Here is a 27,089-nt window from a genome sequence, read left to right as displayed (position 1 = left end):
TTTATGGGGAGAGAAGTTGGTTGGTGTATAATCATGAATATGTTATTTCAGGCTCAAAAGTATAGCAAAAAAGTGTGGAAATGGGACTGGGTGAAGGAAACAGGCAGAAAAGAGAGAAGGAGTTGTAGGAGAAGATAAGTATAGAAATGTAAACACAGATGACATTATGGAAAACCATGAAAATGAGGAGAGGCTTGAATTTGATAAGAATGGGAATCAGCAAATTGATTCATTGAAGATATACGCAATTATGGAGACTTAGTATGTACATGATCTCATTTTAAAATGTAATTAGTATTTTTTAAGTCTGTTTAAAGAGATTCTTTTGCTGATTTGAGATTCCAAACTGGTCTCTTTTCTTAAAAATTCTCAATTACACTTTAAAAGAAATGCAGGTTATATGAGTTCTGAGAACAGTGTGTCTCCCATTAGTGAAGACCTTAGCAATAGTTCATACAGTCAGCAACTATTCTCTTAAGCCAAAGCAAGCCTGGCCAATTCCTCACGGTGTATGGGCCTTTGGAGAGACAGGAATTCACAGTTGAACCTAGCAGGGTCACTGATAGCCCACCAAAATGTTGTGCCTCCATATTAGAAACAACCCCTTAGAGTAATTCCCTGAGCTTTTTGCCATTTTAAAACTTATCTTGGGATCACAAGCCTTTCTACCCCACTCAGTTTTTTCCCTCACTACTACTTTTCTTCCTTCTTCCTCACATGACTAAAGCACTACCAGCTGAACTGGAGAGTGGTCTCCTAAGCTATTCATATTTTCCTTTTCCTTCCCTGAAGCAGAAAAAGAGACACGGATATGGAAGAGGCAGAAGTGAGCTTTCGTAGGTTCTTCTGTGTCTATCCCAACTCAAGCAAGGCCATGCAGAACTAAACAAATTACAAGACCCGCTAAGGAGCTATGGGCTCTTGCTCCTCTTCTAGAATGGAGACCTCAGACTGGTGGTTGGGCACCAGAGTGCTAGCGAGCTTCTGTCTCTCTGCTTTGAGGTAGGGAGATATATCAAGGAGATATATCAGAACTACAAGGAGGTAAATCAGTAGCAGGTAATCAAAATGACTCCTGGTCCTCCAAGTTGTTCCACATCACAAGAATGCTCTATTCTTGAATTTCCTAATAAACATGTGAAACACATGAAATTTCACATGTCCTCATTGGATGTCTTAGTGACAATAATTTTGCTTAAAGGAGTTCATATCAGGAGACTGAATGAAGCCTATCTAAATATGATGTGTTATCAATACAAGATACTTTAGTTTGTGTTCTTCTCTACCTCCAGAGTTTTCATGAAAGTGCTGATGACCCTGCTAGCACTGTTCTGAACCAGACGTATTCTCTCCTTAATTAAAGCAAGGTCCATGAACTGCCCACTAAGATCACAATAAAACTATTACTGAGATCAGCCACAATAACCTAGTTTACAAGAAGAGTTGCCTGGGGTCCTCAGTCTTCAGTTCACTTGGGAATGCTACTGTATACCAAGAAGAGCATGTATATGACGAGATAATGTATGCCATGGAAGTATCAGATAGAGCTCTGTCATATTCTCAACAAAGAGTAAGAAATTCTACTCTGGGAACTCAGAATTCAGGTCCCTTGAGTCCGGACATGCTAATCCAGGAATAATATAATGTTTCTGTATCCATTTCCTTTAATCTACTGCTATCAAGATTATCGCAACAAATAAATCTCAGCGATTTTCAGTAATACTAACTGTACCAAGCTGACCAACAAGGCAGTGGTTTTAAAATCTAATCAAAATAAGAACATGGGTCCTGGTAAAGCCCAGATGTCCTAAACCAGTGGCTCTCAATCTTTCCAGACTACCGTATCCCTTTGAGGAATATGATTTGTCTTGCGTACCCCCAAGTTTCACCTCACTTAAAAACAGACTGGCTTACAAAATCAGACATAAAAATACAAAAGTGTTACAACACCCTATTACTGAAAAATTGCTTACTTTCTCATTTTTACCATATAATTATAAAATAAATCAATTTGAATATAAATATTGTACTTACATTTCTGCATATATAGAGCAATATAAAAGAACTCATATGAAATTTGTTTTTACTAACTTCGCCAATGCTTTTTATGTAACCTGTTGTAAAAGTAAGCAAATATCTAGATGAGTTGAGATATAGGAGACTTCTGTGTATCCCCAGGGGTACACGTACCCCTGGTTGAGAACCACTCTCATAAATCAAGGACCTATAATACATCCAAATCCATCCAAAACTGAATTTGGCAGATTATTGATGAGAAAGATCAGTACTAAGATGTAAAGGATATTTGGAGAAAGTAGTAAGTACTTTCCAAACCTTGAAGAAAAAATCAACCATGTTAGTTTCTTGCAGTGTATAGATCCATTTTAAGTACTGGTATGAGAGAGGAAGAATGGCCTGGTGAATTACCTGGGAATCAGTGGATTTTCCTGTGTGATTTTGGGCAGTTTACTTAGTCTCTCTGTGCCTCAGCTGCCCATTTCTATAATAGGTATGATAATACTTCTCTAACTCTCAGGAGTGATGAGGATAAAGACATTCAAAATTGTGATGCATTCAGATTCTTGAGTCGTCTTAGCATATGCACAACATGCCGCAGGTGGCACTTCACCAGAATTTATCACCAAATTTGCTGGTTGGATCATTGGCTTGCCCGGGCTGGGTACTGACATAATGTGGGCCAGATAACTACCTAATATAAAGAGATTAACCATCAGAAATCTGATATTTACCAGTTACTCCAGTTTCTGCAGTGTAGTCTGGGTGCTGGCCTCTGCACAAGGTGTCTGTGAGAGCCCTGTGTTGGGCTGCAACCCAAATAATTCCTCTCAGAAGATCCTCATATTAATAGATTCTTAAAAGCGTGGCCTTCATGTTCACAGTCCAGAATACTTAAGTACTCAAATATTCTATTACTTTTCCCTTCAGTTCCAAATTCTTCTTCTTTTGGGGGGCCTGTGCTGTAACTTGGGCAAAGGCTCTTCTCCTTGGTTCAGGTGTCCCACATCCGTCTGGGGGCCTACACTGTGATTTAAGGCCAGCTTACCCTGGCCTATCAGTAATCAGGTTCTAGCCCTGTTTCACAGATCTCCTCTTGGTTCAGCAGCCCAAAGACTTCCTACAGGGACTGTCCTTGTAGACAAATATTCTCCTTTCCAAGCTGTCTACCCTCTCTCCTCCCTCTAAGGCTCTCAGTCTCTAGAGGCTTCTCTCTTATCTCCATCTTGATTTAGCCACATGACCTGCCTGTCCTGTATCTGATAATTTTCCCCACCTGGGGAGGAGAACAGAGGGAATCATAGCTGGGCCTGGACCTATTACTTCTTAAAAGAATTAGTCATCCTGTGACAGGTTGCAAATTTAAATGATCTTTCCTTGCTTGTAGATAATTATATTTGTAGTGTCTTAGTACACTTGTTTTTAATATTAGTACAACTTCAGGATAGCCAGTTTTGGCAGGCTTTCGCTGGTCTGGTAGTTATGAAAGGAGGTGGGCCCTGCTGAATTCATCTCTGAACTACATAGGGAAGGACCAATCCACAGTGTGGGATTGCCAGATATACTATGTCTGTTAACTTTAGTTCTGAGAAACATTCCCCCCCCCCATCCTTTTTTTCCAGCCAAGGAATAAAATAAATTTCAGCTGGTTTATTTTAGCCAATTGAGCATACTACGTATTCATGTCCTGAGGCAATCTATGCTGCATTGGACCTTCAGTTGTAATTTTATGTTGACTGAACAAGATAACATTTAATAGTATAGTACCTAACCATGCCAATAACGATGGATAATTAATCTCTTGTGGAAATCTATCCCCTTAAAATGGTCTTTTTTCTTTGTTTAACTTTTTCATTTTTAACTCTTGTTTGTTTACAGATGCTGGATTAGAAGTGAAAGTAAAAGACCCTCCAAAAGGGATGATACCACCTGGAACACAACTTGTCAAACCAAAAGTAGAACCTCAACCAAACAAGGTTTGGAGAACTAAGAATCCAAAATACTTGGATTCTTTGTACATTTTGGTGGGTTAAAATGGTAATTCTAAACTAGAATATTTGCAAATTACCTTTATGTACCGGATGCCTGCGCGCACACAAAAGAAGGGGAGTTTCAACTAGTTTCTAGTTAACCTCTTTTCCTCAAATTGCAAAATCGTGCGGTTACTGGCTTTCATGTGGTTTGACACCCAAGCATGCAGATCCTTGGTGACTCCACACCTATCATTACACAGCACTGAAACGGTTTACCAAAGGAATGGTAATTTCTTTTATTCAGCACTATGATTTATGAGAGGGACAAAACAATTTAAAGAGACTTCCACATTTATTTTTTAGTAATCCTCTCTTCTCTGTCACTGGGAATAAAATCTTACATTTGTCTGTTTCCCTCTCCCTGAATTGTGTTCTCTGCCTCCTCTCACATTTTCTCTCTTCTTTCTCCTCTAAATTATTTCTTCCCCAAACCCTTTTCCAGCCCTTTTTTTAAACTTACCCTATCTGTAATTTTTAACTTTCCCTTACTGGCCAACTCTCTACATGAACTCACATAAGATTTGGAAATGTAAACCTGACCCTCCGCGCCCTTCTCCCCTTCCCACCGCCCCCCTCCACACACACACACAACCTCAGTCTTGTGAGCTCGGGAAAAAGATAACTTCAGGTTGGAACTTGCCAGAGATGTGAGCCGTCCAGTGCATCTGCAGAAGCAGTTTCAGCAGGAACCTATATCCACAGATGTCATCAAACTGCTCTACAGCTTTTACTCAAATGTTTTTTCTCCTTTGCTGATTGGTTGTTTGCTACTTCTTGTCCTCCTTCCCTCAGTCTCTTCACTGTCACTTCACCTGCCTACCATGATTCTCTACTTATCTTTCTCACCATTACATCCATGAACTCTTTAAGTATTCCATTATTTCTGGTGTAATGTTATACTTGTGGTACCAATCTAGCTAAAGAAATTCCAGCATCTGTCATGTTGTGAAGTGCACTGAAGATAAGCAATTCAGAGAGAGAGGAGTGAGCGGAAAAAAGCAACTGTTCTAGATACCCAATGGGGTAGGGAATGAGATTTGCTGTTGTCATGGATCATTGTTGACAAATGGTTGCTCAAACTAATATCCAAAGAACTTGCTCTGGACTTCATCTTGGATCCGATGAGACAGATTCTGCAGAACTGAAAGCCACCAAGACAGCCCCAGAAATTTACAGATGTGCTCCTCTTCACATTTTATGTGCCACAGAGAGAAGCCTTTATACATCTTCATTTTAGCATTTTGTTTTGAGGTGTCCTCCATCTTTTTCATGGTTCTAAAGATATTGGGCAGTCTGACCAAAGTAATGGTTTGCCAAGCATTCAACAAGTGCATGAAATGTCATTAGTTGCAAATGCAGACCCTTTTATCAGTCTTCATGACCCTGCCACTGGGAGAATTTAATTACTTCATTTCAGCTGGAGAAAGACACTTGCGTCTTATTAGACTGAGTCAAGGGTTTCTTTAGAAAGGAATAAAACTTGCAAAAATGACTGCAGGAGGTTGCAGAAGGAATTGACAGATTACAGGGTGCTGGCAGTAGTAAAGAGATGCATCCCTTCTGTATAGGGACTGATTCGCAGTCCAGACTTGTTTTTCATGAGCATATCACCCTTTCTGGCTTAGGAAATCTAGAGCTATTTTGGACAAAACATTCCATTCTCAGTGGATATCTTGCTTGGTCTAATTAACAGTAAAGAACTGGAACCAGAAAAGATTAAAATAAAATATTTTACAGAAAAGCTTTGGAATCTTCCAATTTCTTAGCCAACATGACTAATCCTAAATGTACCTGAGCCCCAAAGAGTTTGAAACATGGGTGGCAGAACATGATTCTGAATTCATTTTTCCTATTCTAGTATTTAAAATGGAAGGTCTAGATTTCTGTTCCAAATCTTCGTTAGTGAAGGTTGTGTCAGTTTCATCCAGTCCTAAACTATCTGGATACTCAGAACAAATACCTCTTTTCTATGATTGTGGTGGTGATCAGAGTAATTGAATAGGCAAGAAATTCCACACTACATTCCATCAACGGAATCCATAAGGACAGATGCAACCTGTGGATCCTGTTTCAGTATGTTTGGCACAACCATGAGAAGAACAGTATCAGCAGTATCAGTAACTAACTGGATCTGAGGGCAGCCAAACTGGTACAGTAGCATATTTTGAAGGTTGTGCACTCATGTAGGCTACCAGAAAAGAGTAAGAAGCCAGTCTCTAATATGGGAAGCAAGGATATTCTCCTCATCAGCAGAAAAACTACTTATGCTAACTGTGGCACACCTAAAGGGAGCCCATGAGTTAAAGGGAATTGTAGCCTGAACAATAAGACCTTCTACTGGATATTATCCATGCTGCAGGAACCTCAGGTAGACCTGTTTGTATCAGCCCCAAACAGGGAAGTCAGGGAAATGCTTATCTAGAATGAGTAACAGCAGGGCTCTGGCAGTTGGTACACTGTGACAGGTGTAAACACCTCAACTGCTGTTTCTCCCCCCCGAACTCATTTATTTCCAAAGGTCATATAAAAAAATGATATTCCTTGCCGCACACTTGAGTAGGAGGCCATGGTTCTCCAAAAATAGTCCAGATATTCATTTGAGGACCGTTAAACTTGATGATCAGAACATACTTGTAGATAGGGATCGATTTGCGGTCCAGACCTGTTTTTCATGAGCATATAAGCCTCTTTGGCTTAGGAAACATAGAGCTGTTTTGGACAAAACGTCAAAATATTTTTCACCTTTTTACAAAACAAACAAAAACTGTCATACGTGGGATATGGCTTGGAATCAATAGGGAACAAAACTCAATGGATAGACAATGTTCCTGACACTGTACTAGGCACAAAATGGAGACGATACAATGGAAACAGACAGATGGTGGGATCCACTTGGAATCTCAGGGCATATCTACACCTAGCGGGTATCGATGCTGTGGTGATCGATGCACTGGGGGTTGATTTAGAGGGGCTGTTGAAGACCCACTAAATAGATCGCAGATCACTCTTCCATCCACTCTGGTACTTCACCAGAATGAGAAGCATAAGTTAAGTCGACAGGAGAGTGTCTCCCATCGATCCAGCACGGTGTAGACACCAGAGTAAGTCGACCTAAGCTATGTCGACTCCAGCTACGTTAATCACATCGCTGGAGTTGCTAACTTAGGTTGACTTGCCCCCATAGTGTAGACAAGGCATTAAAGGAAGGAATAATTTGAGGATTTTTTGGATGGAGGGAGGAAGGGATTATTGGAATATTTTATTTAGTTCACTTCTTGTGGGCTCCATGGTAGAAGTGACTGGTCAGAAATAACTTTTAAATTAAGAGAAGAGCTCTGGCTTAACTACTGGTTGATATAGAGGACATTCAGTACATAAGGGGCAGAGTGGGAAAAGGAGGAGACTAACAGAGCATTGTAGCTGGCATCATGGGCAAAGAGGAGGTCATTGCTGAACAGTGGAGCCTTCTAATCTGTAGTATATTGTTGTTTCTTCAGTCTGTCAACAGTTCTAAATCTCATCTACTCCTAACTACAGTAAGAAATCCTGAATTTGATAATCGGCTGCTGCAGGGAAAACAACCTCTCCTTAGTCATCTGCATATCTCTGAGCCATAGTGTTAAATTCATCATAGATTGTGTCTCCCTGGAACTAAAATCTGTAATTCCAAGATTTTATCCATCCCCCATTTGAATCGTTGCACTCCTTCACTTTTTGGGTGCTAATACAGCAGTCCTACTTCCCATAGCATTGGCAACAAGTTGGGGACGCTGTCAGTAGTGAATTAACACTCTGCATTTTATAAAGATGAATGGTGTTATGAGAATTCGAAAATATGTGCAGACCAGATGCTACTTTCCGCTGGAATGAGTACTTCCTTCTATTCATCATAAGTATACATTTTTATAACATAGATGTGTGAAAGATAATAAAAATATCTACATAAATAGGACAGAATTGTTTAGGAAATCCATATTTCTTTTTTTTCCCTTTCACCCAAAGGGGAAGAAGGTGGCTAAATACCCCAGTGGTCAGGAGGCTTATAAATAATATACCTGAAGCGTACAGAAGCAGCTGTTCTGAATGCAGGTCTTAGGGCTGTTCTACACTAATGCTGTAAGTTGATCTAAGTCGCACTAGTTCAGTTACGTAAATTAAGTAACTGAAGTTGACGTAATTTAGGTCAATTTACAGTAGTGTCTACACTGTGCTATGTCGACGGGAGAGCATCTCCCATTGACTTAGCATGTATTCCCCAGACTCGCTAAATTGACACCGCTGCAAATTGACAGTGCCAATTTAGCTGGTAGTGTAGTTTGGCCTTTGTGCTGCCAGCTGGAAGAGAGATCTTTCTCTAGATCGCTTGAGGGAGAGGATTGCTAGTATGAACATAATGCTAAATATAGTGTCTTGAAGTGAATAGATGTACAGAAAAGATGTAAGGATCATATTTTGCTTTAATTTATTACTATTTTCTAAAAGGATTTTTTCAAATGAAAATGTTTGCAAAAAGCGTTACAAATTCTTTTAGGAACTTAATATTGTTTCTTTTAAAAAGAAGATTAATGCACTTCAGAAGGTTTAAATATCTTATCTTGAATACTTTTTTTCTTAACATGATTCAAAGGGTCCGTAAAAGATTTTGTGTTACAGTATTGTCAGTTTTTACATGAAAACTGTTGATGCTGGAAAACTTAGTTTTAAAATATAGATTGCAAGAGTGAGGAAGAACACATATTCCTTAGACTGTATGTATATCTTAAACCACTAATCTTCAAGAGCTTAAATTCACCCAGCATAGAGCACAAATCTGATAGTGGGGTAGGATGGGAGAAGAATGGCAGTAAGAAGATTTGCGTGGAATAGGGACTATTGCAAATCTCCTTCCTTAGAGGTTTTTAAGGTCAGGCTTGACAAAGCCCTGGCTGGGATGATTTAACTGGGAATTGGTCCTGCTTCGAGCAGGGGGTTGGACTAGATGACCTTCAGGGGTCCCTTCCAACCCTGATATTCTATGATTCTATGAAATCAAAACAGCAATAAGGAGGGCCTGATGTAAACTTGCTATGAGGAAGGGATAAACAACTGGATGGTTACGACGCAGGTACAATGAGGGATGGCTACTGGCTTTAGATTGGTGTTTGAAACATTATTTAGGCAAATTTTGACAGATATCAATTAGAAACAATATTTCTCCAAAGCTGTAATGTTGAGATGCTCCACCAAATAGAAACTAGTGATCTTGGGCTGTACAGTTATTACGGTTTATGGACCTGTTAAAAAAAAAAAAAACCCTAACATTGAAACTTTAAAGAAATAAAATAAAATGTGAAGATAGTATTTCACAGAAATGTCTGATGTTCTTATGTTCATATTATAATTTTTTTAGTTGAGTATAGTTTTGCTATAAGATTTTTGTATTGGTCATAAATAAAAGTGGAAGCTTTATACAGCAGCCTTGGGAAACTAGCAACAAACTCTTGAGACTGCCATCTCATCACTGTAACATTTCAGAATCTGTTGAACCTATTTCTGTATACTCTTGAGCATTCTCTTTCAGTTTTTTTCTGCCTTACTGTCTGCCTTTGCCTTTCTTAGGTTCGCAAATTTGTGGCCAAGGACAGTGCAGGGCTTCGTATCCGTAGCCACCCTTCCCTTCAGAGTGAGCAAATAGGCATAGTGAAAGTCAATGGATCCATCACTTTTATTGACGAGGTAATTCATAAGAAACTGCTGTTTAAATAAAAGGGGTGAAGATGTAAATAAATGGTCTAATTTTCATGTATAGACTTTGCCTTATCTGTAATTAAACAAATGTACATCAAATATTTAGATTTTTGTATTTTACATCAGTTCAGTTTTTTTAAGATGTCATTTTACATATTTTTATTTACTTTTTTTACCTACAACAAACTTTAAGACTACAGCCTGAAGAAGAGGAGTAGTAATAGTAAAAGCTCATTATGTTAAACATTTGGTATGGTATCTCTAGGGATTGGCTGTTCTAACATTTAATCTATATATTAAACACTACATTAAAATTTTGAAGTTGTAGAAAGTATTTTAATGAATCTTTCATTTACATTTGTGAAAGATCATAACATTGTGAGTAATTGTGCATGTATTTTCCTTATAATGTAACTTCATATTTAATTGAAGTTATAAAAGCCAAAGTGGTGCTGATGAAACATAAAAGTGAAAGGTGGGGAGAAGCAATTTTTATTAGGAAAGGCCTGGCTTTAATTCTTAATGAATTTTTCTGGTGTTTCTTTTTACTTTCAGTGCCTGGTACAAGTGACTTTCATAACTTAGCTTCTTAAAACTTATTCTTCGTACTGCTTTGGCATTCTTTGCTGCTTTAAATTTCTCAACACTATTCCCTATCTTTCCATGTCTCCTACCTCAATAGCAAAGAGCTTATCTCTAATGTTACAATTTTCTGCCTGGTCTGAAATCTTTTAGTCTTTGCTAGCTATGTATTAGTTGCAGGAAGGCATGGCTCGTTTTTGTTGCTTGTTTCCCATAGATCCACAATGATGATGGAGTATGGCTGAGACTGAATGATGAAACAATAAAGAAGTATGTTCCTAACATGAATGGTTACACTGAAGCCTGGTGCCTCTCCTTTAACCAGCATCTTGGCAAGAGCCTTCTGGTCCCTGTTGATGTAAGTAAAAGGTGCCTTTGAAGATTACTAGCAGTACACTCTGTCCTCATTACAAGGTTTTCTTTAATTAAGGCTGCAACTGTTCAGTCCTGAGGTAAACCACATTGTACTACATATTGCCTTATATTTGTTTGAATTCTTCAGGGCTACTGTGTAATGAGGGTGGAGTGTAGAAAGGTTAAGGCCCTTTATGCTGAACATTCCTTCCCCCCCCCCAAAAAAAAAAAAAAAGAAAAGAAAGAAATAACAAAGCAGGGACCATGACTATAATTGTGCAATGAGGATCAGTCATATTGGAGAGTATGTGGTCTGCGCCAGTTGTTTTTTATTTTAGTCTAAAACTTAATTATTCATAACACTGCCCATTGATGCTGTGATTTGCATACATTAGCTTAATATTTATTTGTTTTATAGATGGGGAGGAGTTTTTCGTTTCATGTTTGGGTACTTTTAGTCTTTTTCGGAATATTATCACACCCACTTTATGGCAATGCAGTACAATTGATGATAAACCATCTCAGGTGAAATGGTGGTGTTACTGGGAGTAAAAATTTTAGACTGTTGGAATGTTGAACTCTTTAGGTTCTACTAATTTTTCATTGGTCAATCTCTTTGTGGATTTCACAGTTGAGTCTTCACATTAGCCAGCAATTTATGCCATCAAAAGATTTTCCAAGAGTTTGAGACGGGGGGTGGGGGAGATCATGTTAATGAATTTATAATAGCAATAAGCAAAATGTAGATGTGTGGCTTTTAGAAGAAAATCACAAGCACTAGAACTTGAAAGTAGACAGTGCCTTCTGTTGTGTCATAGTATCTAAATGCATACATCAGTTACATCATGAAACCAAAACCTTTAGATTTTTCCTTCTTGCCAGTAAAATCATATGTTGACAGAATAACACTTTTATTTTGGGATCTTTCCCAATAGAAATCCTATCAATGGAAGTATCTGGGTAGAAAACCTATTGCATTAAGAAACACACTGTCGTCTTAGAGTAGAGGACCTGTGCCACTTCTGTTCCTTCTCAATTGCCTGCAGATTGAGATGAAGCAACTGTGGTGTCCACTGTTTCCTAGAAGCTTCTTCTCTTGCCTTTTATTTTACGTTAGTATTTAGTTTTTACTTGGATATAGTTTTGGCTTGGGGGGGTGGCGTGTGTTGCCACTCCTCCCCCTAATGTTCAGCTAGGACAGATTCCTCAGCCACTTTGGTCAGTGGCCTAACTTCGGGGATATGCCAAAGGCACCAGGATTCAAACCTTTCTGGACCTGCTTTAGATGCTTCCCCTGGAGCAACAGGCACTCCAGCTGTCACTGGTGTCTCAAACATTCACAGTTCCCATCCATGTGCAAGTTTGGCATGAGGTTTAAAAGCAGATTTCTCAAAGAAAGAAGAGTGATGTTGGAATGTTCCCCAATTCCCCCTACTTTGGCCTCATTCTCTCAGATTGTACAGATGACCAACGCTGCCTCAGACAAAACACTGTAAGAAAAGAGAGCCTCATTCCCCTGAAAGCAAGCCCAGAGGAAGGAGTAAGTCACCCCTTAGAACCTACTGCAGAGAAACCTCATGTCCAATAATAGATGCCACTAAGATTTCAACAAATCCCAATACCAAGGCATCAGTACCACCTGTGATGATGATCCACCCCAGTAAGTCTGCGAGTAAGAAGCACCAGGAGGTACCATCCTCAGTATTGTCTGTGGTATTGAGACTGTGCTAAAATGAAAGGCTTGAAAAGGCCTAAGGCACTCGTATTGACATTCTCTTGGAGTTCTTATTGAACCTCTGCTCCCTCTCCAGCACTATCCTTTTTGGGTTGTATGCATTCAGAGCACGGAGATATGGCTTTGATGGCCACTTTGGTACCATCTTCGATGCCAGCTTGGTTATTGTCCCCGCCAAGGGATCCGGTACCACTCCCAGTTCCAACTATCCACTACCATAGCCCTCTCACATCCTCAAGATTCCTCTCTCATGAGAATCAGTTCATCTCCAGGGACCCAGAGTCCTCCCTTAAGGGCTACCGAGAGACACTTCCCTCCGGTACTGCTACACTGTCAGTCATCAACCCTTCACACCTGACAGCAGGAGCCAACCTTCCAGTACCTATCCGTCCTTCAGTTTGTCTAGCACCTTCTTGGCCTCCGTTACTGGCCTCAGCACCAATACCTAGGAGTCTTGCCTTTGGACTCCGAAATTTTGTTAAGCTTTAACTCACTACCTTACCACCCTATGCCTCTTGAAGTGTACCCCAAGGGGGACTCATTAGAACCCAGAAGATGCCCCAGGCATTCCAAACATGAATACCCCAGGGACCCTTCCCTTACCTGGCAGCACTATGATGCTATTGGAATTTCTGAGCCTGTTATGGGGACTGGAAGAGGCCATTTTTGGAATACCTGTCGGTGCCATAACCACCACTGGCACCACAAGTGCAGCCACTGGGATCATGTCTCCCTAACACAAGTAGTATAGGAGGAACAACAGCTACCAATGGAAGAGACATTTCCATCACACAAGTCCGCCGCCTCCTATGATGAGGTGTTGATACCACCGCCACCACCACTTCCCTATGCAGTCGATTTTAGTCTTGTGGATACCATCTTTAGGATTCTCATGTCTGTGATAAGTTCCCAAGAAATAAAGTGGATAGTGGTGCCCGAAGAGAGATGGGGTGGGATGGTGGGTTTGATCAGCAGTTCCGCAGGAAGGGGGTGTTTGTGACACTTGTCTAGGTTGTCAAAAGGAAGTCACAGGTAGGGAGATCTCTACTCTTTCCCCAACTCTCCTCCTCCTCCCTCTGCAGGGACCACTCTCAGAGGGTCTCTTAAAGCAGGAGTCCATTCCCTCCTGTCTGGATACAACAGAGCTAGTTCTCCCAACATTTGTCAGAATAAAGTCCCCAAAAGAAACAGTGACTGAAGGCTAGTCTTGGACCGCAGAAACCTGAACACATACATTGTTTCACAGCATTTCAGGATGGTGACTCTAACTTCAGTAATCCCACCCCAAAATTAGAGCAATTTGTTTGTTGCCCTTGATCTTCAAGACACGTATTTTCCTGTTGCTATGCACCCTTCCTATAAATACTTTCTGTGCTTTAGCATAGGTACAGAACATTATCAGTATTGGTTCCTTCCCTTCAACCTCTCTGTGGCACCTTTACAAAGATCCTCTTGTTAGTCATGGCTCACTTGCATTGAAGGGCTATAGCAATCTTTCTCTGTCTGAACAATTGGCTCCTCAAGGGCCACCGCACAACAGTTGGCAGCCAAGAAGGTCCTAGCCCTGTTTCAGTCTCTGGGCCTATGCACCAACCTTGGAAAATCCATACCTTCAGCAAATAGATTTCATTTGGAGATACTCTAGACCAGTGGTTCTCAAAGCCGGTCTTCCGCTTGTTCAGGGAAAGCCCCTGGCAGGCCGGGCCGGTTTGTTTACCTGCCATGTCGGCAGATTCAGCCGATCATGGCTCCGACTGGCCGCGGTTCGACACTACAGGCCAATGGGAACTGCAGGAAGCCGCATGGGCCAAGAGATGTGCTGGCTGCCCTTCCTGCATGGCATGGAGCGGCGAACCGTGGCCAGTGGGAGCCGCGATCAGCGGAACCTGCAGACATGGCAGGTAAACCGGCTCGGCCCCCCAGGGGCTTTCCCTGAACAAGCAGCGGACCAGCTTTGAGAACCACTGCTCTAGACTCTCTAACTACTAGAGCCTATCTACTCCTATCTTCTCCACCATGTCTGCACTGATCATGTGACACAGTGTCTGCTGAGACTCATCAAGCCCTCAGACCACCACCCTTTCCTACTTATTCACTTGGGCAGCAACGATACTACCAAGAATGACCTAGAGTGGGTCACTGCAGACTTCGTGGCTCTGGGAAGAAGGATAAGAGAGTTTGGGGTCTAAGTGGTGTTCTCGTCCATCCTCCCTGTTGAAGGAAAAGGCCTGTGTTGGGGACCGTCGAATCATGGAAGTAAACGGCGAGAGGGCTTTGGCTTCACAACAAGCTCATGTTCCAGGAAAGAGGGCTCCCATACTGGGATGGGCTCCATCTATCAAATACTAGAAAGAGCAACTTTGGACATCGTCTAGCTAACCTGACAAGGAGAGCATCAAACTTTAAAAAGGGCCGATTGGGGATGGTGACAAAATTCCAGCCAATATGCAGCTAGGCTCAATTAATGAAGACAAGGGGAAAAGGCTAATTTTTGGAGAAAGCACTAGAAAACACAACTACATTAAAAAGGCAAGACAAAAAGCAACAGGGCAGTCCACAAAATATCTTTGATGCCTATATAAAAAGTGGAAGTTAAATCCTAGTGAGGAAAAGAAAAAGGAGCATAAACTCTGGAAAATAAAGTGTAAAAATACAATTAAATCATCTATCATTTAAATCAGCTTCTGTACCAAATGACTGGAGGATAGCTAATGTGATGCCAATTTTAAAAAGGGCTCCAGAGGTGATCCCGGCAATTACAGGCTGGTAAATCTGACTTCAGTACCAGGCAAACTGGTTGAAACGATAGTAAAGAACAAAATTGTCAGACACACAAACATAATTTGTTGGGGAAGAGTCAACATGGGTTTGTTTTTTTTAAAGGGAAATCATGTCTCACCAAGCTACTATAGAATTGTTTGAGGGGGTCAACAACCATGTGGACAAGGGGGATCCAATGGATATAGTGTGCTTAGATTTTCAGAAAGCCTAAGCTGTCATGGGATAAAAGGGAAGGCACTCTCTTGGCCTGGCAACTGGTTAAAAGATAGGAAACAAAGGTTAGGTATAAAGGATCAGTTTTTAGAATGGAGAGGGGTAAATAGTGGTGTCCCTTGGGAGTCTGTACTGGAACCAGTCCTATTCAACATATTCATAAATGATCTGGAAAAATAGGTAAACAGTGAGGTAGCAAAATTTGCAGATGATACAAAACTACTCAAGATAGTTAAGTCCCAGGCAGACTGCGAAGAGCTACAAAAGGATCTCTCAAAACTGGGTACCTATTTAGTGGAGCGTTAATTCTGTACTGCATATTGTAGATGCAGTATAGCCATGTTGATGCTGGGTGAACCTTTACATTTGAAATTCTTACTTTTATGTTTAAATTCTTTGTCCTAATATTGGATATATTTTTTCATTGAATTTATAGATGATGTAACTGTATATGTGAAAAGATTGCTTTCCTGTGTGCTCTAAGACAAAGTCCTCATTCCCTGCTTAGAGTGCAAATTCATCCCCGCCCTAGGGTTTAACTCTGTTAACAAGCAAATAGAAGACATGGATTAGACTTTAACTCCCATGATTTGACTGATTTTAGCATTTCTTGTTCAGGGCTACTCATGCCATACAATAATATCTAAATGAACTACTGCATGCTGTGGGATACTGACTTGTGAAATTTCATTTTTTAAAATGCTATTTTAAAATTATAGAGATTAAAAAAAAGTTCTGTAAAGTTTTTTAAATTTGTACGGGTATTATATTGTAAAAATGTAATTAATGGGTTTTGATGATTAAAAGACAACTCATTCTGGGCTAAGATTTATTTATGCCAAATTTCAGTTGGAGAGAATTTTCATATATCTTCAAAACATTGAAAATGGGGTTTGGACTAGAAACAGCAACACATTTGGTTGAAGAACAGTATTTTAATTGGTGACACTATTATGTTGCTCATTTCAATTAAAAGATTCAGTTTAGGGGCAGAAGTAGTTAAAGCAAAGAATCTGGAATTCATGCGGCCATGGTTCTATTCCTCGCTCTGGCCCAAGTGGATTGTGGTTTTCGACAAATTACTTAATCTCCCTATACATCGGTTTTCTCATTGTAAAATGGTTCTAATACCTAATTCGTATAGTGTTGTGAAGTTTAGTTCATTATGTACAGAAAGGATTTGGAGGCCCTCTTATAGAGGATGCTATATAAATACAAAGTATTACTAATAACAAAAAGGTATATGAACCATTGATCAATATGTAATGGGGAGAAATTTAGGTTTCTCTTGTGAGAAACTAGATTAATATAATTTTGAAGTGTGGTTATGCTCTAAAGAGTGATACTGTAAAAATGGTATTCTGTGTTTGTGTATCTCTCAATTACTTAATTTCAAATTTCATTCATTAAGGAGAAAAACTCTTCTGCAAGGCAGACATTGCTCTGTTACACTTGTGCCCATTGCAAGCAAATAGGTTCGTACAGGTGTGCCTGCAGGAAGAATTTGGCCTTCTGAACCTTTATTGTAGTGACAGGGCATAAAAAGAAAAGAATCAGATATAAATTCCAGATCACAGGTTTAGTTGGCTGAGTTTAGTGGGGGTGGGAGGGGAGTATCTTGTAATCTGAGGGAATTTGGTATGAAATCGTTGAAGCACATTAAAAATTGATTCCCAGTATGTCATTTTAGAGTTGTTTTCAGAGTAAAAGAACACTCTAAGATAGAAAGATGATTGTAACACTGTGCTTCAGAAAATTCGAATGAATTAAAATGGTTAAACTCTCCCCAAATTCTCTGCTAAAATATGTTGTTCTTTAAGTAATTTGCATTTAAAATATTTTCAAATCTTAATGAAAAAATTGTGTGTAAGGAATGAGATTTTTTTTTTTTCAAAATTGGTTTGCAAATTAAAAAATAGGAATTGAGAGTCTACAGATGGCAGCATAAGGGCTAATATGTGACACATTTGCAGGTCTGTCAATCTAATTTTTTCTTCTTCAACATGGAAACATTGTTTTCAATCTGGCAGAATTTTATTAGGAGTTTTTAAACCAACATACACATGCATGTACATTCCTGTAAACTGGCATTCGGCAAATTGTAAGCCAAGAAAACATGATGTTTTAAGGTTCTAAAAGTAAAACAAAAGAGAAATACTAGTTCGGTATATTCATTGTTGCACAGCCATTATATTGCTTTTTTTCCTGCTGATAATTTCATGTTCATTGCTTTCACATAGAGCTTTATAACACAAAAATAATATGCAACTTTGAAAGAGAGCACCAGAAAAATCATTTTTGATGATGTTTTATGTACAGAAAGTCTGCATTTCTCTGTTAAGAATAGACATTGAGAATAAATGGAAAAATTAGACATTCCATCTGTTAATATAAATTGAATTAAATAAACTGATCAGACAGATATAGGCTTTAATAGTTCTCTTAGGTTTATGCCAAATGTCTATGTCTATATTTCAGCTTTCTACCTTAACAGGACGGATATCGGCCACCTTGTTTGTGTATAAATATTATGCCTATTCAAGCATTACATGGGTATAATGTTATTCTAAAAAACTTGTCAGAATTAGTACTGTTCTGTTCAAGTTTTTAAAATTGCAAATTTTTCGTGTTAGTAAAACTTGATCTGTGTTTGAGATGGTTTATTTTAGTTTTTTCTTTTCTTACTTTTTTTTTTAACATGTACAACCTTGGAAAAGCAATGTATGGAAAAACTTGTCAGAAGCTTTCTGTATGACTTTATTTTTTATCTAAGACAGTTCATTACCGCTCCTGTATACCATTGTTAAACTGTAATATGACTGCTGTTCAAGGATTTTATTTAATTTCCTTGTCAAAATAGGCCTAGGAAACATGATTTTAATAATAAGCATGTTCTGTTAGTCTAGATAAGTGTTGCTGTTCCAAAGAGATGCTGCAGAATAGATTCAATTTGATGATAGTTAATTAACACGCTGCTTTAAATAGAGATGAAATTTTGCTTGTGTATGACAGGAGCAGGGAGAGTTTCTTTGAAGTGGAAAGAAATAAAGTTTGTATTTTAATGTGAGAACAGGTTGTTTTATGAATATTTTCCTAGCTGCATTGTGAAACTTTTATTTAAAGTGTACAGTAGAACCTCACTGATTCCCACTGAATGGACAGCAATTGCAGCTTGCTAAAACTCATTCATTTATTTTACAATGCATTTCTTTTATTTTATTTTATAATGTACCAGTAAATGTATATTTTGTACAAATTCTTATATATATCTTGTATATACCAAATTCTTAATGATAATCCCTCCTATCACACTCTATTTTAGTTTTTCTTCTGGTATAGTGGGGACAGGGTGCTATTTTTGTATGCAAATTTTAGGTGTGCATTCTAGTGGGGTGGTACTGCATGGCAATAATTTGTTTTCCAACTTTTTTGAAGACAGCTTAATACTTTATATATCTTTCCTGTTATGAATTGAGTGGCTGAAAGTCCACATTCAACCATGCCACATTAATTTGCTTAAATAATCTTTAGACAGCAGCAGACTCTCTTGTCATAAAACAAATCTGGCTTGCAGTGGAACATATATTGTTTCACTGTGACAGGAGTGTGGGGTTTGTCTTGCACAAGTCTCAAGCTTTAACAGATGTCTGGCTCTTATTTCAGTAAATGGCATGACACACTACATCCGTTTAGAGCTTTTGACATATGAATCTGTTTTTGTTTAACAGATGATTTGCAATGGTGAGCAATGGACTCAAATGACTTCATTTTTCAAAGTCAATTTATTTTAATATTGATGTTAGAATGCAGGCAATTTGAATTACAGTGTCTCTAGCATCTTCTTCCAATGTTCTCTTGTTCCCATTTCCTTGTTGATATTTGTCTTTTTTTAAACTTTGTTGCTCAGAATGTCTTTAATGCTAGCCAAGGAGTCAGGGATTTGGACTTTTTTTCATGGACTTCTAAAGCTTCCCCCCCCCAGGTGAGTTAACTGTAAAGAACAGTAACATTATATCCTGATGTTTTACATTAATAAATATATTTATATTAGATAACCTTTTGAAGTCTGCTGTATTCTGATGTATTTTTGCAGGAAATGCTAGATATGTAAATACCATACTGTAGAATTGTGTATCTACTCCTTTAATCTCACTGTACTCTAGATTGAAAAATTATTAGTTCAAAATGCTAATGATCGTTACTGAACCTCCAGCAACACAAAAATAACAATTTTCTTTTAAATATAGTACATCCTAATTACAATATTCACGAGAATTGTTGGCCATTTAACATTAAAAAGAGAACCTTCCAATCACTTATGTTTATAGACAAGGTATACTGCTAAACTTTTCTTTCCCTGTTTTCAGTGCTATACACCCTACTCCATTGCAAAAATCAGTAAATTGAACATAATAGGCTCCTTATGAACTGGGTCAGCTCAAAAATATTAATAAACACAGCTGATGAATAAGGCTTTGTGTCTGTCACGGAGGTCACGGAAAACACAGATTTTGTGACCTCTGTGACTTCTGCAGCGGTCAGTGTGGCTGGCTCAGGGGCTGCCCAGAGTCTGCTCCGCCAACCCCAACATCCCCCTCCCACCCCATATCAGTGGGGTCCTGGGCTGTGCACCACCGCCTGGCACCCCACACACACACAGCACCAGAGGAGGTCCCGGGCCACCCCGCCCAGCACCCCTGGCGTGCTAGGCCACCCCCCGCAGAGCACCTCTGGCCCAAGTTTTAGTTAAGGGTATATAGTAAAATTCATGGACAGATAATGGGTCATGAATTTTTGTTTACTGCCCGCGACCTGTCCATGACTTTTACTAAAAATACCTGTGCTGATGAACACTACACTAACTTCTTTACTAATCTATTTCAAAATTTCCATAATTCCTAGAAAAATATCCAGTTGTATTATATATGACTAAGTGTTTTAAATATCTCTCAGATGCTTTTGTAAATGATCTGGAAGGCTATTGCTGCTTTTTAGGCAGTAGTTTCCATAGAAATTTTTTAATGGAAACTATTCTCAATAATTACACATATTTGTTCAGCAACTTAAAAATATACTTTTTCACTGTTTTTTTCCCCCACAACAACACTGAACTGCTTTGCTGCTCTGTAGATATATAGAGTTGCTGTAGAACATTAGACTTTTTTCCCCTTGAAACAATTTACTTTAGAAAATCCCACAACTTGAAGTGAAAATTCCCTTCTTTGCAGAACAACTTTATACTGTATAATGGCTCAGTTGCAGTATTTTTTCTTGGGAAAGCTATTATAACATTTGGGAGGGGTGTTATAACATTCTGGGCACAATACACAGGAATCAACACCAAATAGAGCTGAAAACGGAACAGTGCAAAAATTTTGATTTTAATAAAGAAATTAACCACACTTGCAAATGGACTTTGTATGCAGGTCACACATCTTGTTTTTAAGGTACATCAGCCATTGCTACTGCTACATATTTGTTTCTTTGTGATATAAAGTGTGTATGAGTGTTCCTCCCCATTATCTTCATGTATACTGGAAATTTTATTAAATTACAGCCAGTGGAAGAGCCATGCCAGTATTCCTCATTTACAGTGCAGGTTGGAGAGTTGCCTAAGAACTCTAAACGTATGGAGTCATCATACCTCAGAAGTATAACATCAGATCAGGCCTGGGTTTGTCCTTCATCCTTGCTTAGTTCTAAGCAAAATAAGTCTGCTATGCTACTCCAATTGTCACAATAAAAATATAATAATAAATACACACTAGTATTTTATATGTGCATACAAGAAACATGGGGTTACTGCTCCACTTGGCCTTAGTAATAATAATTTTACCTTTATTCAGTGTTTACAATATATTCCTGAAATTGAGTTCAGAGAAAGGAGCACATTTAAATTGGAAACCAGCTAGCATATATGTCTCCTTTACACATGCCTAGATCAATCACTGGTTACTTTTACCTGTTATATTTGCAACATATTCAATCGCGTGTTTGGATTCTCTGTGCTGATAAATGACAGTACTAAACACAAAGTACTTCATGAAAATGGTGGTGAAAATAATTTTATGTCAAACTGCACATATGAAAATATCTGTATATTTAGTGGCCCAAATTTAAACAATTCATTTTCCACTGAAGTGCCTGTTCATTTCAAATACAGCAGTAGTTGAGTTGTGTGTACCTCTGCAAGCTAAAACAGTCAGCTGGAAAGGAAACTTACAATTCAACTGGCATTATGACCAGTTTTTTTTTCTCTTTCTAGGTTAAGAAGTTAACTGTTCCAGACTCAGGGAAGAGGTGTTTCTAATCTAAAAAGTGCAAAGGCATTATTAACAGGTTCTATTCTGTTTTTCTTTTGCTTCTTTAAATTTTTCAGGAGCCTAGGTCTAATACTGATGACTTTTTCAAAGACACAAATTCGCGCTGCACACAGGAAGCAGTGATGCAAGAGCAGGATATGCCATTCCTTCGAGGTGGACCTGGAGTGTACAAGGTAGTGAAGACTGGCCCTTCAGGTCACAACATCAGAAGCTGCCCTAACCTTAGAGGTATCCCAATTGGAATGTTAGTTCTGGGAAACAAAGTCAAGGCAGTAGGCGAGGTATGGATCCTTGTAGCTTCAGTTCATGTCTTCATAGATACCAGTTTATATCAGTAGTAAACGCAACAAAAGCATCTTCCCCTACACAAGGTTTGCTTTTCCAACCCTGGTGATTAAATGTTAACATTTGAACTTGATTTATATTATAAATACTAATTCAGTTATGTGTTTTGCTTTGTAGAAAAGTGTTAATTAATTGGAGTTACATTAAACATGAATTTTCTGATACCACAGTTACCTACAGTTATTTATATATTTGTTACAGTATGGTTGATTCATTGCAAAATAAGATTATCTGTTTCACTTACTGATCATATGTATCAAAGTGAATTTACCTTGTTGGAGGAATCATTTCCAGGGCTGTGATCAGTTCAAAAATTATCCTATTTCACTGTATTTATTCAATTATTATTGTACTTGTCATCATGCTTTGGTATTTTCCTATTGAGATGGGCTTGAGGATGTAGTGTGTCATGCTATTTTTCTCAAACAACATCAGGAGCATAATTAGCAAATTTACAAATATTTCATATATAACTAGACATTATAACTTATTTTGGTGTTTCAGGTGCCAAAAAAGCATGGAGGTTGTTGGATAACACCTTCTAAGAGCTTATTTGGGTTTGTGTGGTTGGTCAAATATTGAACTTTTTTTTCTAAACATAAACTGGCCTAATATTGTGAAAGTATTTATAATTTTAAACTTGCCATACATGGAATTGGTTTTTGTTATACCTCAGGCTGTGGCCTTAATTTCAGAAACAATGTTTTTTGTAATATCATGATGGAAATGAGCATATTGTTTCAAATACTGAAGCATGTTGCTGGATCTGAGCACTGGATTATTTGAAAAGTGAATAAACTGCTTTTTTATGTGTGTGTACCAGGTGACTAATTCTGAAGGTACATGGGTGCAAATGGATAAGAACAGCATGGTAGAGTTCTGTGAGAGTGATGAAGGCGAGGCCTGGTCCTTAGCTAGAGACAGAGGTGGAAACCAGTATCTGCGGCACGAAGATGGCAAGTTGTCTTTTTTTTTTTTTTTTTAAATTAACTACTTAAAGTGTTTGCCAAAGTAAAGTGGGGGGAGGGGAAGTTTTAAGAAAGAACTGAGTTTTTGAAAAGATGTAAAACAATAACTTATAAAATAACCCAATTGGAGAAAATATGAAGTCAAACTTTTTTCAAAATTAAATTTGCAGTAGTCATCAGACATTTAGATTTTGCAAACGTGACATTTTTGTAAGTGTTTGGAGTCATTCTTCTATATAAAATTTGAAGTAGAGTGTTGTCCTTTCTTCTGTTTATGGTGATTCAGTTTTCAGACAACTAATCCTGTACTTCCTAAGGCAACTTTCTACAGTCTACTTTTGTCTCCACCTGAAAACAAAAAAGGACTGAATGAATTTGTACTGCATCTTAATTTTTTTTATTTTGAGTTTAACATATAATCCCAACCATTGGATTGGGGCGACAAAAGTACCCTACTAAAAACTGCCAACAAATTTTGAACACCATATATGAAATGAGAAGAAATCTGTAGTTGGTAACCTAATGTTCTTTTGCTCAGTGCTTCCTGTTTTTCCTATTATAATAAAGGAGTGGTGAATGTTAAATTAGGAATGGCAAAATGATTTCCAGAAAATGCAGTACATACAATCACGTTTTAGATCATTACAACCAGCATATTTTGAGCAAGTTCTGTAGATTTTGACAGAGCTCTCTGAGCTTTTCCTCTTGGCTAGAACAATATTTTTCATTATCCGTGTCACTTTCTGTGAAAATACTAGCTTAATTACCTCTATGATCAGTTAGAGAGTAGAGTGGGATATTTTCTCAGGATGATGTGTTTTTGTATGTACCTCAACCAAAATAGATCTTTAATGTGCTATTTATTTAACCTAATTTAGGATCCAAGCACACTACCGCTAACATCTGCTTAAAATCGGAGTTTTTTCCCTCCGTTTCGAGGACACTATCCTTAAAGTAGTAGTACTGGGGCTTTCTTTGGATCTAAGGAGTCAACTGGACTGTTTTTGACCGCTGTACTTAGATTTAAATGTGATAGAAATGTAATATCTGCTACAAGCTCCTTTAGAGAATTTTATCTCACATTTGCATGAAAGTAGCCTTGATCTTATAGGTCTTTTAACTTCTGTGTAATCCTTTTTCCATTTATTCTGCTATCCTGTGATGTCCTTTCTCATCTGTGGACATTCCGAAGTAACCTTGTCTTATTTCATTATGATGTGCAGAAAACAAACTTTATGCTGCGGTATAGGTATATAGGTATACTGCCTAATTCTGTGGGGAGGTGTGTAATGTGTAGTGAGCAAATAAAGGCACACCTTGAACAGTAAAGATAGAAAATATTTAACAACTGTTGTTTGACTGATTGCACGTGTGCATTCCACTGCAGGCGTTCGTGTGTTCCACTGCACAATTGAGTTTTTCCCTTAGTGGCACTAGTCAGGGCAGCATGAGTGCCCTGCTGCCTTGTGCACCACATGCAGGCATAAAGGATCAAGCTGCCTTGACACCCTTCTCTCTCTCCTCCACCCCAGTGTCCTAGTGTCCTAGCTATCTTTAGTCAAAATATATAAATACTGCCAGTTATGTGTAGTTTAGAGTTTGGTTGGTTAATTTAAAATAAATGTTCTTTTGTGTGCTTTTGGCAGCTAGGCTGGGTACCCACCCCAGTACCACAGATATGCAGCACACTCCAGGTTTCAAGCCCTGCCATTCTTGTGGTAAGGCAACACCTAATAGTTACCCTCACCCCTGTTGTCTTAAGTGCTTGAAGGAGGTCCAAATGAGTGACAAATGCAGCATTTGTAAGGGCTTAAAGCCCCATTCAAAAAAGGGGGGGGGGGCAGATTAAAATATATGCTGCTGAAATTGACTTGGGAGGACATTCAAAGAAGAAACATACCCCAGAGCACACCTCTAAACAGAGGAGTTGGTTGGCTTCAGAGCACGGCATGGGCCTGTTGTGACCAGTTCCCGAAGCACCTTTGCTGGTCGAATGCCCTGGTACCAGAGTGTCGTCTTGGTCATTTCTACTCCTGAGATGTTTGAGGCTGCAAGAGAGTTGTTAAACTTCTCAGTGCCACCATCACCAATGGTTCAAGAGACTCGCCCGGCACTGGCACCCAGCACCTTCACCTCCATACTGGGCAATTCCATCAAATTCAGCAGTCAGGGTACCAATTAAGGTGATATTCTCTACGGGAAAGCCACAGATGATGTGCTAGCCACATCTGGATATGGAAATTGTATGGCGGGCCATGAACGCTCACAAAACTAAGGGCTGGGGTGCAGAAGGGGGTGAGGGCTCCTGCTGGGTGTGCGGGCTCTGGAGTGGGGCCAGAAATGAGGAGTTCAGGGTGTGGGAGGGGGCTGATACTTCCTGATCCTGAAGGCAAAACAGTTTCACAGGCCTATTTTAGGTCTAATACCTAACTTAACAAGCTAAGCGAATTTGAAGCAAAAAGGTTTCTCTCAGCTTATGCTTACAGCAGTCTGGCTGGATTTCTCAGCCAGGACCCCTCTTATAGTCCAGGGATGCTGCTTTTGTCTTTCAAAAGTTGATGCTGGGAGTAAAGATATGGGGGCAGAGCTGATTTGTGTCTTGTGTTCTCCATAGCATTTCTCATCAGAAGTGACTGCTGTGATGATTTAGTCTGGCCTCCTGCATAATACAGACCACTGAACTTCCCAAAATAATTTGTTTTAATTTGAGCATACCTGTTAGAAAAAAAAATCTAATCTTGATTTAAAAATTGCCAATAATGGAGAATCCACCACAGCCCAAGTAAATTTTTCCTATGGTTAATTACCCTCATTGTTAAAAACATACACCATTTTTTTTCCCAGTCTGAATTTGTCTAGCTTCAATTTTCAGCTGCTAGATCTTATTCTACCTTTGTCTGTTAGATTGAAGAGCTGATTATCAAATACTTGTTCCCCATGTAGGTAGTTATAAACTGTGATCAAGTCACACTTTAATCTTCTCTTTGTTAAACTAAATGTATTGAACTCCTTGAATCTCAGCACTAGATGATTATATCAACAATAATTCCCTTGCATAATGACAGGTTTCAGAGTAACAGCCGTGTTAGTCTGTATTTGCAAAAAGAAAAGGAGTACTTGTGGCACCTTAGAGACTAACCAATTTATTTGAGCATGAGCATCCGATGAAGTGAGTTGTAGCTCACGAAAGCTCATGCTCAAATAAATTGGTTAGTCTCTAAGGTGCCACAAGTACTCCTTTTCTTTTTGCAAATAATTCACTTGTTTATTTCTTTTGCTCTTTGTCAGTCCTGAATTTATGCAGAGGAGTGAAGCCTTTAGGAAAACTTTTCTACCTCTAAATTTAGTTTCTTTAATTTTTTCTCTATCGGTCCGATACTCTCATATAGTCTGTGATGTTGGGTCTAGAACACATGAATTTAAGGGTGTGGGATGATGTTTTGCTTCCTGTTCAGATGTTATCCACCAGAAACTGACTGTTGCTTTCTTGCCCATATGCTCAGGGTCTAACTGATTGCTATATTTTGGGTCAGGAAGGATTTTTCCCCTGAGTCAGGTTGGCAGGGGTTTTTCCCCTTCCTTTGCAGCATGGGTCACTTGCAGGTTTAAATTAGTGTAAATGGTGGATTCTCTGTAACTTGAAGTCTTTAAACCATGATTTGAGGACTTCAGTAACTCAAACAAAGGTTAGGGGTCTATTACAGGAGTAGGTGGGTAAGGTTCTATGGCCTGCAATATGCAGGATGTTGTATTAGATGGTCTTGATGGTCCCTTGGAACCTTAAAATCTATTAATCCAAATATGACTGAAAATAATTGCGCAAGGGAATTGTCAGGGTTGGGTTTTCTTGGTGTTTGTTTTGGGGGGAGTAGGGACAGGGGAGGAGGTAAATCCTACAGTACCAGACTGATTCAGAAGAATTCAAAGAAGATCAATTGACAGGTAGGAAAAATGTTTTTCTTTTGAGGTTCTTTTTGTCTTCAAAAGACACTTTTTCATGTTTTAACATTTC

The 27,089-nt window shown here is 38.8% G+C and overlaps 1 protein-coding gene across 14 annotated transcripts in view; it reads left to right on the top strand.

The window, feature by feature from the left end:
- MYCBP2 (MYC binding protein 2) overlaps positions 1 to 27,089 on the top strand; it is a 414,963-nt gene that overhangs the window by 281,935 nt on the left and 105,939 nt on the right. For 9 of the 14 annotated variants that reach the window (XM_073347171.2, XM_073347208.2, XM_073347190.2 and 6 more), the window contains 6 exons: positions 3,895 to 3,992; positions 9,648 to 9,764; positions 10,576 to 10,716; positions 19,349 to 19,423; positions 21,821 to 22,045; positions 22,933 to 23,065. In XM_073347171.2, the coding sequence (XP_073203272.1) occupies positions 3,895 to 3,992; positions 9,648 to 9,764; positions 10,576 to 10,716; positions 19,349 to 19,423; positions 21,821 to 22,045; positions 22,933 to 23,065 (789 nt within the window). The remainder of the gene's footprint in view (positions 1 to 3,894; positions 3,993 to 9,647; positions 9,765 to 10,575; positions 10,717 to 19,348; positions 19,424 to 21,820; positions 22,046 to 22,932; positions 23,066 to 27,089) is intronic. The other 5 variants (XM_073347245.2, XM_073347156.2, XM_073347180.2 and 2 more) reach the window with 4 other exon arrangements.

This window comes from Lepidochelys kempii, chromosome 1 (assembly GCF_965140285.1).
Source record: "Lepidochelys kempii isolate rLepKem1 chromosome 1, rLepKem1.hap1, whole genome shotgun sequence".
NCBI lineage: Eukaryota > Metazoa > Chordata > Testudines > Cheloniidae > Lepidochelys > Lepidochelys kempii.
This window is presented reverse-complemented; position numbering and strand designations above follow the sequence as displayed.